Raw genomic sequence first — 12,620 nt, forward strand, 5'->3', positions numbered from 1 at the left:
TACAAGTTTCCAACCTTCTCTCATTTCTTTATATTTTGTTCCAAACTTTTTTCTCCATTCTGGCTGCTTTTTCACTCGTTTTCAGTCCAGTTCTTGCACCTGACCATTTTCAGTGGAAAGTTTTGGTTGTTTGTTAAACCACTTAACGCTGACCTGTGAATCATTAAACCATAAAAAATAAAAAAAAAACAACTTGATAAAGAACCAGCTTTAAATTGTATCCTTAGGCTCTTTCGTATTTATTGTATAAATATTTCTAGTTTCTTTTAGAAATCCATTAATTCTCTTTCGCTTATCCTTTGCTTTCATAATTAAATAACATATGCTTGTGTATTTTGATGTAGGCTGTCGCAGGGCTAGAGGCGGGGTGCACCTAAATTGCATAAACTCCGTTTCTGTTTTATATTTTTCATTGTATGTTTGCACATGTTTTAATAAAATCACTGCATCCATTACCTTTTTGAGGAGCAACATCTAAACAAATGAGGGGTGACTCAACTTTTGCATAGTATTGTACATACAAAAATAATAATCATCTTATGCAATTTATCAGCCTACATCAGAACACACAAGCATATTTTATTTAATTATGAAAGCAAATAAAAGTCAGTGAAGTGTCATCTGTAAATTATGATAAATTCTTCAGATATCCCAAAGCTGTTTCAGCTGCTGACCACAACAAATATTGAAGTTAAACACCCAGAGTTCATAGCATCATATAAGCAGCGCTTTATATGCTGTGTTTAATAAAATAAAATAAAAATACATGTCAGAATCAGAAACTTTATTGTCATTGTCACGAGAACAACGAAATTAAGAATGGTCCCCGATCACAGCATGTGCTGTGTCAACAGATTTTTTTTATGTTAGTAGGCAGCCATCAATAACAACAGAGGAATACACTCAGTCATGTCAGCGGTTCAATGAAATTTACAGATTTCAATGAAAATCTACAGAAGTTCAAACCTTGCTTCAGAATGAGGAAGGAAAGTGAATGAGTCAGTTGCTGATGCCAGACTGGTTCTGGTGAGTATTTGAAAAACTGATGATATTTTTTTGATTTTCCCACACAACCAAATCTAGGGTTTACAGAGAATGAGGCGAAAATAAAAAAAAAATACAGCATTTGTTTTCTGAGTGAAAGGTCTTGTCGAGGTCTGAGGGGAATTAACAGTGTTTGAGCTGTTAGAAAGCTAACAGCACGTTGAGCTTTGAAGCAGACGAGCTACAGCAGCAGAAGACCAATACAAGCTAAGAACAGGAAAGGCTCAACAAAATTAGGCCAAAAAAGCCTGGGCATTGATTGCGTGATCCGTTTCTGCTGCAACATTTTGATGGCAACAACCGAATAATGCAGTTATGCAATTTACTTTGAGTGACAACTACAATGACGTCTGCAGAGAACAAATCTGTTAATAGATTTTTCACATTACATATATTTTAAACCAAGAACTCAGACTTGATGCTGCCTTGTGTAGTGGATTAAATGCTCAATGAAAATAAATTCATGTCAGTTTCATTTATATAGCGCCAAAGTACAACAGTTATATTAGTTTTACAATAGTTTTTATTTCAATGTTCCAGATTTCTGGAACATTGAAATACAAACTGGATGGATTTCCAAGCATGACATTCCTGTGATTTGATGTTAAAGAGCTAAAATAAAGAGATCTAATGCTTTATTCAGGCTCGATTACAATACTGAAATACTAACTGGCACAGCACAGGGAGCACAAGGTGCATCTCTACTGATGTGGCTCCACTTCTGGATCTGGTTGTTAGTTTGAGAAGTTTATGGCTCCCAAACATTGTTTTTGCACTCGGGACCTTCGAGTGTTGCGTGTTTAGTCTCGGCACACATGCAGCAGACCTCAGGTTATCAGAACTGATGTGACAGGAATGAGCAGAATGTCTCAGAGCTACCCTTTCGCCACGTGTATGTGCACTCATGTGTGGCTGTTATCAGGACGTCTACTTTAGCTGATATATAAATGTCTCGTTTTACTTTACACAACACCTGCTCTCTTGCAGTTTGCTGATCCTCCTACTTACAGTTGACGTTGATTTCCTGATTACACGCATGTCCGCAAGTGCTGCGAGCTAGCCAAATCACACTTCTTGTTCTCGGATTCTGCAGGGCATGGCCTTACATTTATAAGGCGGGCTCAGATGTGCTTTCACAGCCACTGTGATTTATGGGATACTTAGTCTGGTGCGTTCTGAAAAATAGCCTCTGTGGAGGCGATACCAAAGACGGAGGATGTGTTCCCTCTCACCACAAAACTGATGTTGGTCTTGTTTGGTGCTCTTCAGAGAAAAATTACATTCAAATCTTAAATCTTAAATGAACAATGATAATCTTGTTATTTTAAAAAGAAAGCAAATATAGTGTACTCACCAAGCCTAGCACAGGCCTACAATGCAAGTTCCAACTTCATATATTTGTGGATTCTTCAAGGCAGCTTTGCACGACTTCTTATTTGTCTCTTATACCAAGTCCTTTTGAAGCCCTTCAATTCATCCACTGTATGAAATAGGCTGTTTTAGTGTAGTTTCCCTTCCTTACCTTTTAAACCAACTTTCTTTTGACTGGCTGCCTCTTACAAACAGAAGGTTTGAATGGCTTCCATGCTGACAGCCACAGCTCTATGGCTAAAATGACTGCATAAGGGCTGTCTGATCTCATTAACGTCAAAGATTTTGAGTATAGAAAAAAGTGAAGCCTGAGCTTTTGGCTCACATTACTTGCACATATGGTGAATTCATATGGTTAAAATTATAAAAAGTCATAACCGATCCTTTTTGATCAAATAAAGATTTTGTGTAATGACCGCTTATTGCAATCTAAAAGGAAGGGCTGAACCAATATCTGGGGAGTCCCCTTTCCAAGTTCCCACCTAGGCTTCCAAATCAGATAGACAAGAGGTCAGACAGAGAGACGGACAGCTGCTGTTTCCTGTCTCTGGGAACCACGCTGATACTCCAGTCCCACTTCTATTCAGGGGAACGTGGGGTTTCCCTCAGCTGCAGCAGAGGGAGCAGGTGGGACAGCGCTGCTCTGTATGTGCAGATGTGGGCAAGTCTGTTTTTAGTTGATGTTCAGTAAAGGATCATTCATGTACGATCAAACTTCTGCCTGTGCCTGAGCATTCACCAAAGCTTTCACTTTACACTCCAAATTGAAATGACGGCTTACTGCCGTCACTAAAGAAAATGAAAAAGAAACAAATGCACACCTTCGTTTCATCTGCATCACTCAGTGTTTATTCCTGTCACTGAAATCCAAACATTTGATTTCCCACAATTTTGTTTGCCAGTCTTGATATACAGGTGCATTGTGGGTAAATGCTACTGGTTCCCAAGCCGTCAGACAGAGCAGCACTGAGTGATTAATGTGACCCAAAAGGCCAAACAGATGTGACTCGGTTCCAGGACATGCAGGCATTAACAGTGTGTCGGGGCAGGGCTGAATAAGAACATAACCTACACCGTCATCTAAACACAGTGCAGCACGAGTGCAGAGGCAGTGGATATAACTCAATTTCTTCATTTTTCTTTTTTAATCCCAGAACTACACAAACATCCTCCTGTCAGTCTGGATATTTATTTATAAAACATTACAGTTACCACTTTTCATGGGAGAAAAATCACTGAAAGCATGTTTGACTGTGTATTTCCACAGGGTTTGAGGACTACAGAACAACACGATAAAACACCACACACACACACAAATCTTCTCAGTTACTCAGCCTGATTACACTTCATCAATATTGCGTACGTGTGGGCAAACACTTTGCATCACGCTGACCCACTAAATAGAAGCAGGAAGCGTAGCTTGTGACCAAAATAAATGACTTGCACAGCAGCATTTTCTGTAAGTCTGCTGACAAATCAATGACTAAGTTTACCTTGGTAGTGACTAGAAACTTTTCAGTGGATTGTGCGACTCACTTTAAGTGCAAAAACAGTACAGGAAAATAAAAAACAAAACAAAAAAACCAACCAAAAAAAAAATAAAACAGGAGGTGTGGATCAGAGTGAGAGAAGTACATACAGATTTAGCATCTCGCTAAATGAGGCTTTAACAGAAGACGCAGCTTCGTGGAGCTCAGACAATATTCCAGATTTAATAGAGCGAGAATTCATGTGCAAAAATATTCCAAATGCTGAAAAATCCAAACATCTGCTCTTTTCTTTTGATATTCTTTCCAAAACTCTGCTTGCCTGATCAAACAGTCAAAATAAAAACACATACAATAACTGTAAGGTTGATGACCTGACATTAAAAACACGTTGAGCTGTTTGTGTCGTTAAGAGTGAACTTCAAGTGTTGTGATGTTATGTTACAGATTACTGAAATGTTGGAATTAATATATTCTACTTCTCTGTAGAGAAGGCTCTCTTCATCAGTGGAGGAGGGGTCTTTCCTGCTTCATACAAAGACTCGGGAGGAGGGGAGCTCAAGCAGCACCAGTCTGGGATTCGCCCCATCTGGTTGTAGTAGTCCCGTGACACAGACCTGCTGCCTAGGATGTCCTGAAGGGCTCCAAAGATGGCACCTGGTGAGGAGTTTACAAATGTTACAAGAGGAGCCACAAACTTTTTTTTCTTCTTACTTAAAAGTAGAAAAATGCTGGCAGTGTGTTTTATCAGAAGTGATGATTGTGATGGATTTTTTAATCCACAAGCCTTCACTTCAGCATGAATATTCAATTTAATTTCATATCTGACCTCCAAGCCACGCAGTGCAGTTGGGCTTTGCAGGGGGAGAATGAATACGGAAGCTCTTGCTGGCCAGCACATTACTGTATTTGGGTTTCTCCACCAGGAGGCGAATCTCTGCCAGCAGGCGGTGCAGGAAGCCGGGCAGCATGGCGGTGCCTCCGATCACCACCAGGTTCTCAGAGAGCACTTTACGGGTGTCGATGGGGCACTAAAACAAACACAAACAGATATTTTGAAAAAAAAAAAAACAACAAAAAAAAAAACAACAACAACAGTGGAAAACATCTGTTCTTCACTATCCGACTGCTGCTACGGGGAAAAAGAGGCAGGAGGTGGGAGTCATCCCAGCATTACAGAAGGATTCTGGTAAAATGGGCTAAAACAACATGATACATAACAGGGACTGTGACGTTATTGTGAGTGGTCTCAGGGGAGCTGCAATACATCAGAACATTATGAGCAGTTCACTATTGTGTAACATCCGACTTAAACGTTTACATCATTACAGTAAAAGTGTGAAGTTGTGTGAAGTCGGCTGTTTGGGTTTATGAGTTTAAATAGGCTGTTCTGGACTGACTGGATCCCCGTAGTGAAGAGCAACAATGCTTTTAGTTGCATTGAATGGTTGCATCACAGCAGCCAAACAAAGTCAAACTGCACAGCCCGTTTAACTGCTGGATAATGTGCAGAACAACGCTGCGGGGGTTGCTAACTTCCTCCAGCCAGAGATGCTAAAGGTTCAGTAAAGGAGAGCAAGGAACAAACTAAAATCCACCACTAGGAAAGATCAATGAAGCAAAAATCAAAGGAATTATGAAGCCTGCATTATAGTACATAACACACTGAGCTGAAGCACACCAAATAGTGTGAACAAACGTTGTAGAATCGACGGGCGGGACTGTATGCATTAGATTAGGCTGACAGAGATCACTCCCACCTTCACTATTCCCAATCTAACAGATGTTCTATCAAAATCTGGTCATGTTGGTCACGGGTGGTGCTAATACTCAGTGTAGGGTAATTTCCAATAAACCAAGTTCAAAAAAGGGGAGTCTATGGCTGACGCGTGTTCCTGGTTTCCAAAAGAAATGCTTCCAGTTGCATTATGGTTTGAAGACTGTTTTATTTATTACAAACTGAGGATGTAACAATGAACTCCTTCCAAAAAAAGGCATGAAAATTCCAAAAAATAGCAGTTATCCAATACTAGCTGTGTACACGGTCAGAAAACCGTGAGACTCCTAACCTCTCTGTCCATGCTCCTCCCCTTCCCTCTCACACAGGGTTTCATGCTACTACTGCACTTATGTAATGAATCTATGAATAATAAAACAAACATGAACTCAATCGTAAATAAAATATAAAGCAGACGTCTGGCGCTTACATTACCGGCCCCTAATTGTTCTAATAATGTATTGCCTTAGAACAATTACCACATTTTTTAACTTTACAAACTTAATATGAACCACGTTTAGACATATCCAATGTTTAAACACATGACAAAATATTATTTATAGACAAATGAATTGTCCAATACTTTGCCAATCAGCTTTGCAAAGTATATTAAGGCTGGTTTCTGTCCATTTCCAAAAGAACAGATGAAAAAGAATAAGAAAGAAAAGAAGGAAAGAGAGAAAGAAGGAAAGAGCCAGAGGTTGCTAGCACATGGCTCATCGTAGGGGCTTAGTCTTTACCACTAGCCCATTCAGATTCCACAAGCAGACAAATCTTGGTGATGGGTCTGTCCAAAACATTAGTCTTTGTCTTTATCCGTACTCGGCGAACGAGACCCTTCTTGTCTGGAACAGTTTTGATGATCTTTCCCATAATCCATGAGTTTCGTGGTGCACAGTCGTCCACAAGAAGAACGACATCTCCTTCTGCAAAGTTTCTTGATGCTGTGGCCCACCGCTGACGTTCCTGAAGTTGAGGTAGGTATTCTTTAGTCCATCTCTTCCAAAATAGATTGGACATATATTGCACCTGTTTCCATCTACGTCGTGAGTAGAGGTCATTCGGGTCAAACAATCCTGGAGGCAATGAAGGTTTTGTTTTCAACAACAAAAGATGATTAGGTGTCAGAGCCTCCAAATCATTTGGGTCGCTTGATGCCCTGGTGATTGGTCGGCTGTTGATGATCGACTCTGCCTCGCATAAGACTGTATGAAGGCATTCTTCTTCCAGAACTTGTTCTCTCACAGTAGAATTCAGCACTTTTCGTATTGATCTTATCAACCTCTCCCATGCTCCGCCATGATGTGAAGCAGTGGGAGGGTTAAATGTCCACTTAATTCCATGCTGTTGAAATAGATGCTGAAACGGTGAAGTGTTCCAGTCAGCGATTGCTTCCTTCAGCTCATGATTGGCAGCAACAAAATTTGTCCCATTATCTGAGCGAATCGCCTTCACTTGTCCTCTCCGTGCTATGAAGCGCCGGATTGCATTTATGCATGAATCTGTGTCTAATGATGAGGCCAGCTCTATGTGTACTGCACGAACCGCTAAACAAGTGAATATAACACCGTATCTTTTTAAGATGGTTCTTCCACGTCTTACTTCGAATGGGCCGAAGTAGTCTACACCAACCCTGGTGAAGGGTGGATCATCTGGCAACACTCGCTCTTGTGGAAGATCAGCCATCAGTTGTTTCCCAACTCTCCCATGCAAGCGACGACATGTCACACACTTTGCGATGATCTTTCTAATGGCTGTGTTGGCACTTGGGATCCAAAACTTCTGTCGCAATTCAGAGAGCATGTGATTGCGCCCTCCATGCCCAGTTTCTTCATGTATCTGTTGGAGGACTAAGTCAGAAATGTGAAAGTCTCTAGACAGGATAATAGGCTGCTTAGCGATTTCCGGCATAGCTGCCCAGCTCAATCTTCCACCAACTCTCAACAGATCTTCCTGTAGTACAGGGTTCAGTTTGTATAAATGGCTGTTGCGCTTCACACTTTGTCCCTTGTGAAGAGCTGAAACCTCTTCCGAGAATTTCTCCTTTTGGCAAAATCTGATTATATCGAGCTCTGCTTGATTCAGGTCTTCCACTGAAATTTGTGTAGGCTTAAAGCTTGTCCTGAAACTGTCAATCTGACTTTGCCTCAGCTGTCGATCATTGTCAAAGCTATTCTCCACGCTGGTTACGCATAGCTCTTTACGTTTTTGACAGAGACTCCAAAGTAAGGCTTTAAGTTTCAGGAACCACGCCACCGCTCTTTTCAACTTTGTCCATGATGAGAAGTAATTTATCAGTCTCTTGAATGGAGCAACATTTTCTTCCACCTCTATTTTGTTTACTGTGGCCTTCTTGATCTCAGGATCACCAGAAGTGATTTCCGGACAATTCAATGGAGTGTTAGGCCAAAACTCTACTGGACTGCGAAGAAAATCTGGCCCAGACACCCACGTTCTGTTCTTCATAAATTCATCTACTCTTTGCCCTCTTGAGGCGCAGTCAGCAGGATTCTTGTCTGTGCTGATGTGTTTCCACTGTTCCACATCAGAGCCTTTCAGAATAGCTGCAACTCTGTTTGCCACAAACGTACGAAAACGCGTGGTCTCATTCCGGAGATACTGGAGCACCACCGTACTGTCTGTCCAAAAAACTGATTCTGCAAGGTTCAGTTGTAGCTCTCTTCTCAGGACACTATCCATCCTAATGGCTACTGTAGCAGCAGTCAATTCCAGACGGGGTATGGTAGGAGGCCTGAGAGGCGCCACTCTGGACTTGCCCATCATAAATGCACATTGTGTCTCATTGCTCGTGTTACGCATGAGTAGGTAGCTGACTGAGCCATATGCATCCTCACTTGCATCTGCAAAGTGATGTAGTTGTGCAAATACATCATTTCCAAAATCTTTGGGCTTGAAACATCTTGCAACTGAGAAGTGTTCCAAAGCAGGAAGGCTGGTTAACCAGTCAGTCCACCGCCTCTTTATGTGCTCAGGTAAGTCGTCATCCCACCCGATCTTCAATCTGCACAATTCCTGCAGGATAATCTTTGCTGGCAAGACTGCTGGCGCCAAAATGCCTAATGGGTCATACACTGATCCAATGACAGAAAGAAGTCCTCTTCTTGTGAATGGGCGATCCTTGATGTTGATCTTAAATCTGAATGTGTCTGACTCAACACACCAATTGAGACCAAGGGCCCTCTCAAGTGGAAGTTTGCCATGATCCAGGTCCAGGCTTTTCATTTCTGCTGCCAGTTCAGACTTTGGGATGGAGTCAAGCACCTTCCTTCGGTTGCTCACCCATTTGTTGAGACGGAAGCCTCCGTTGGCACAGATTTTCATTAGATCTTGACACATTGATATAGCTGCCTCCTCCGTAGCGACAGACTTGAGACAGTCATCAACGTAAAAGTTCTGCAATACTGTTTGAACAACTTCAGCTCTGAACTGCCTACTCTGGTCTTCAGCACACTTCCTCAAAGCGAAATTGGCACAACTGGGTGAGGATGTGGCCCCAAACAAATGCACAGTCATCTTGTGCTCAGTCAAAGCTTGATTGCAGTCGCCACCTGTCCACCAGAGGAACCTAAGTAAGTCAGAGTCACCGTCAGGCACCTTCACCTGGTGAAACATTGCTTCAACGTCTGCCATAATTGCAACAGGTTCCTGTCTAAATCGTATGACAACACCAATGAGACTGCTGGTCAAATCTGGACCCTGAAGAAGTTGATCATTCAGGGATGTGCCCTGATAGGATGCTGCACAGTCGAACACAACTCTTAATTTCTGCTTCACAGGGTGGTACACGGCGTGATGGGGTATATACCACACTTTTCCTTCTTTGTGCGCCAGTTCACCATTTGACAGTTGTACTGCATAGCCCTTTTTAAGAAGGTCTTCCATGAAGTCTGTGTACTCTTGTCGGAAGCAGTCATTCCTGAGAAATTTAAGCCTCAAGTTACGTGCTCGTTGTTCAGCGACTGAGCGATTATTTGGCATGTTGACCAATCTGTTCTTCAGAGGTAGACATATTGTATAGTGGCCATCCATCAGTTTTGCAGATTCCATGGCCATGTCCATAAACTGATGGTCCTCTCTTGACATTTCCACTTCATCATGTTTTCTTCCCTCTGGAAAATCCACCATGAACTGTTGAAGCCACAGGTTCTCTAAACGGCTCACTGATATGCGGTTTGCATTAGCCTTGGCTGGGTTTCTCTTGTCTGCATGACAGCCAGTTTCTCTCAAAGGTCCATTCACAGTCCAACCTAGCTTGGTTCTTACAGCATACGGTCCATTACCTACACTGCTTACAACCTCCCATGGCTCCATTGCTTTAGGTACATTTGCTCCTATAAGCAATCCAATGTCAGTCTCAATTCGAGGCAGTTTTACTTCTTTAAGGTAAGGCCACTTTTCGAGATCTTTCTGTAGGGGTATGTTTTCTTTTCCTACAGGTATTGTCCTTTGTGTGAAGACATCTGGCAGATCAATAAAGTCGTCACCAGATAAACTACTGACCTCCAAGCCTGACACTACATGAGTACAGACAGGTTTCTCTTCATTCATAGTTTTCAGTAGTATGTCAGTTTTCCTTCCAGTGATCTTCAATTTGTCCATTAATGTCTCTGTACAGAATGTGGCAGAGCTTCCTGGGTCCAAGAAGGCGTAAGTCTGCACTACTACACTTCCCTTTTTGGCTTTGACCTGTACAGGAACTATTGCAAGTGTGCAGTCATCTTCCCCGGCCCCAGTTGGCCCACAATCCTCAGACTCTGCACAGACAAAGGCACTTAAGATTGTTTGACTTTCACTGTTCTTAGTTTTCTTCTCTGTGTCAGCGTCTGTGTCCCTTTTCTTGATATGCAACAATGTATGATGAGCAAGAGAACATACCTCACAGCTCACCTTTCTCTTACAAAGTTTGCTCATGTGACCTTGCTTCAAACAGCTAAAACACAGTCCTTTGCCTTTCAAAAATTCCAACTTTTCGTTGTGTGGCTTGCCCTTAAACTTACCACACAGGTCTATGATGTGCCCACCGTTACAGAACAGACATGCCTGTGGAGTGGGTTTCACATAATTTGTGTTTTCCATTGTCTTTGTGTCTTTCTCCTGAATGTCCAATGGTATGGCACTGGTGGTGAATGACTTCTTCATTACAACCCTTTTCTGATCCTTGTTACTGTTTTGTTTAATGGTGAATGGTTTAGCAGTGGTGCTATCCTTTATGTCACCAAAAACAGGGTGAAGTGCAATTTTGGCTTGTTTATTAATAAACTCCACCAAATCATTGAACTTGACTCGTCTGTCGCCTCGCTCTTGCATACCACACACAACAGATCTCCACCTTTCACGTAACTTGTATGGAAGTTTTGCTACAATGGCTTTCAGGCTTGCGACGTTATCAAGTTCCTCCATGTAACTCACTTCAGCCATGGTGTTACAGCAAGCTGTCAGAAAGAGTGAAAACGCATTTAAAGCTTCTGCATCTTCTGGCTTGATAGGTGCCCAGTTTGAGACCTTGTTCATGTAGGCTACAGCAACTTTGTAGTCATTTCCAAAATGCTCTTTAAGGAGCTGTTTAGCCTTGTGATAGCCTACATCTGGCTTCATATGAAGGCAGCTCTTTATTAGCTCTTTCGGCTGTCCATTAGTGAACTGCTCTAAGAAGTAGAGGCGATCCTTAGGACTTTCAGTGCGAGACTCTACTCCGTGCTCAAAGGCGCTTACAAATGTATTGTAATCTAGAGGATCACCACTGAAGGTAGGGATGTCTAAAGGTGGCAATGTCATCATTTTTTGTTGTTTCACCATCAGCTCCGTTATATTATTCTGACGTGTCATAACAGTACAGAGTGTTTCAACTGCTTGCTCATCTGCTACAAAATCCACTCTAGACTGCTGCGTACCAATAGGGTGATTTTGTAAAGGCATGAATTCCCCATATCCATTTTCTGTGTTGGTGACTGGAGTTTGACTTACAGGTAATGGTATGAATCCAGAATCAATAGTCGTTGGGTATGCAGGACTCACATGTGACGAGCGCTCATTTTCAAAATTCTCTAATACCTTTATTTTAGCATCAGAGGCGGCAATAGCAGTTTGCAGATCTAGCTGCTCTCTTTTTGCTTTCAACTCAGTTTCCTGTCGTTCAAGCTCTTGTTTTTGTTTGAGCAGTTGCTTGTGCAAGCAATGTGGCTCTCTCCATTTCAGCTTTGAGGCGTACTGAGGAAGCAGTGGACACTTGGCTCCCAACGGCTGACCTGCGCCTCCTGCTTTTACTGCTTAATGCAGCGGACATCACAGAAACACTGTCGGAAGGCTGGATGTCTGCATCACACTGTCTAGCTTGTTCTGTGCGCTCCTCAGCTGCTTTAACCCACGTTTCCACATGTTGCATAAATCCACGAATACGACTAGCATTAGGTTCATACCAAGAACTTTGGTCCTTTTCAAATTCTTCCTCATGCATTAATACTCTCAAACTATCATTCATCTTACACAGTTCTCCAAATGAATCTTGGTAGTCTAAACGCAATTTCTGCTTAACAGCATTCACGTTAGCATCATCTTCCATTAGCCGTTCGAGCTGATTAGCTTGGCTAGTTAGGTGGCCTAGCTTAGCCTTTCTAGACTGGGTCAACCTGTGCAGCTTTTCCTCGACAGCCTTTTCTGTCATTTTTGGTTCTCTTTTTCCACACACTAGTTCTTCATCACTCTCATTCTTCCTCCAAGTAGGCTATTGCCTTCAATCCACAGTGCACGGCGTTGCTAAACATGATCCTTTTCAGTATTCCTTTTCCCAAAAAAGGAGCAAGAAGGTTTTCTGACTAAATGTAGGGTAATTTCCAATAAACCAAGTTCAAAAAAGGGGAGTCTATGGCTGACGCGTGTTCCTGGTTTCCAAAAGAAATGCTTCCAGTTGCATTATGGTTTGA

General features: G+C 42.1%; 1 protein-coding gene across 1 annotated transcript in view; it reads right to left on the minus strand.

Annotated features, from left to right (window-relative positions):
* Window positions 1–3,584: 3,584 nt before the first annotated feature.
* actr10 (actin related protein 10) overlaps window positions 3,585–12,620 on the minus strand; it is a 31,200-nt gene continuing 22,164 nt past the window's right edge. The window contains exons 12-13 of the mRNA XM_086263840.1: window positions 4,732–4,933; window positions 3,585–4,559 (exon numbers count right to left, since the gene is read on the minus strand). Coding sequence (XP_086119966.1) covers window positions 4,378–4,559; window positions 4,732–4,933 — 384 coding nt within the window. The 3' untranslated portion in view covers window positions 3,585–4,377. The remainder of the gene's footprint in view (window positions 4,560–4,731; window positions 4,934–12,620) is intronic.

This window comes from Aulonocara sp. 'chitande type north' Nkhata Bay, linkage group LG15 (genome assembly GCF_057382095.1).
Source record: "Aulonocara sp. 'chitande type north' Nkhata Bay isolate Kocher_YH1m ecotype deep benthic linkage group LG15, A_spYH_male_GT1.1, whole genome shotgun sequence".
Classification (NCBI taxonomy): Eukaryota; Metazoa; Chordata; class Actinopteri; order Cichliformes; family Cichlidae; genus Aulonocara; species Aulonocara sp. 'chitande type north' Nkhata Bay.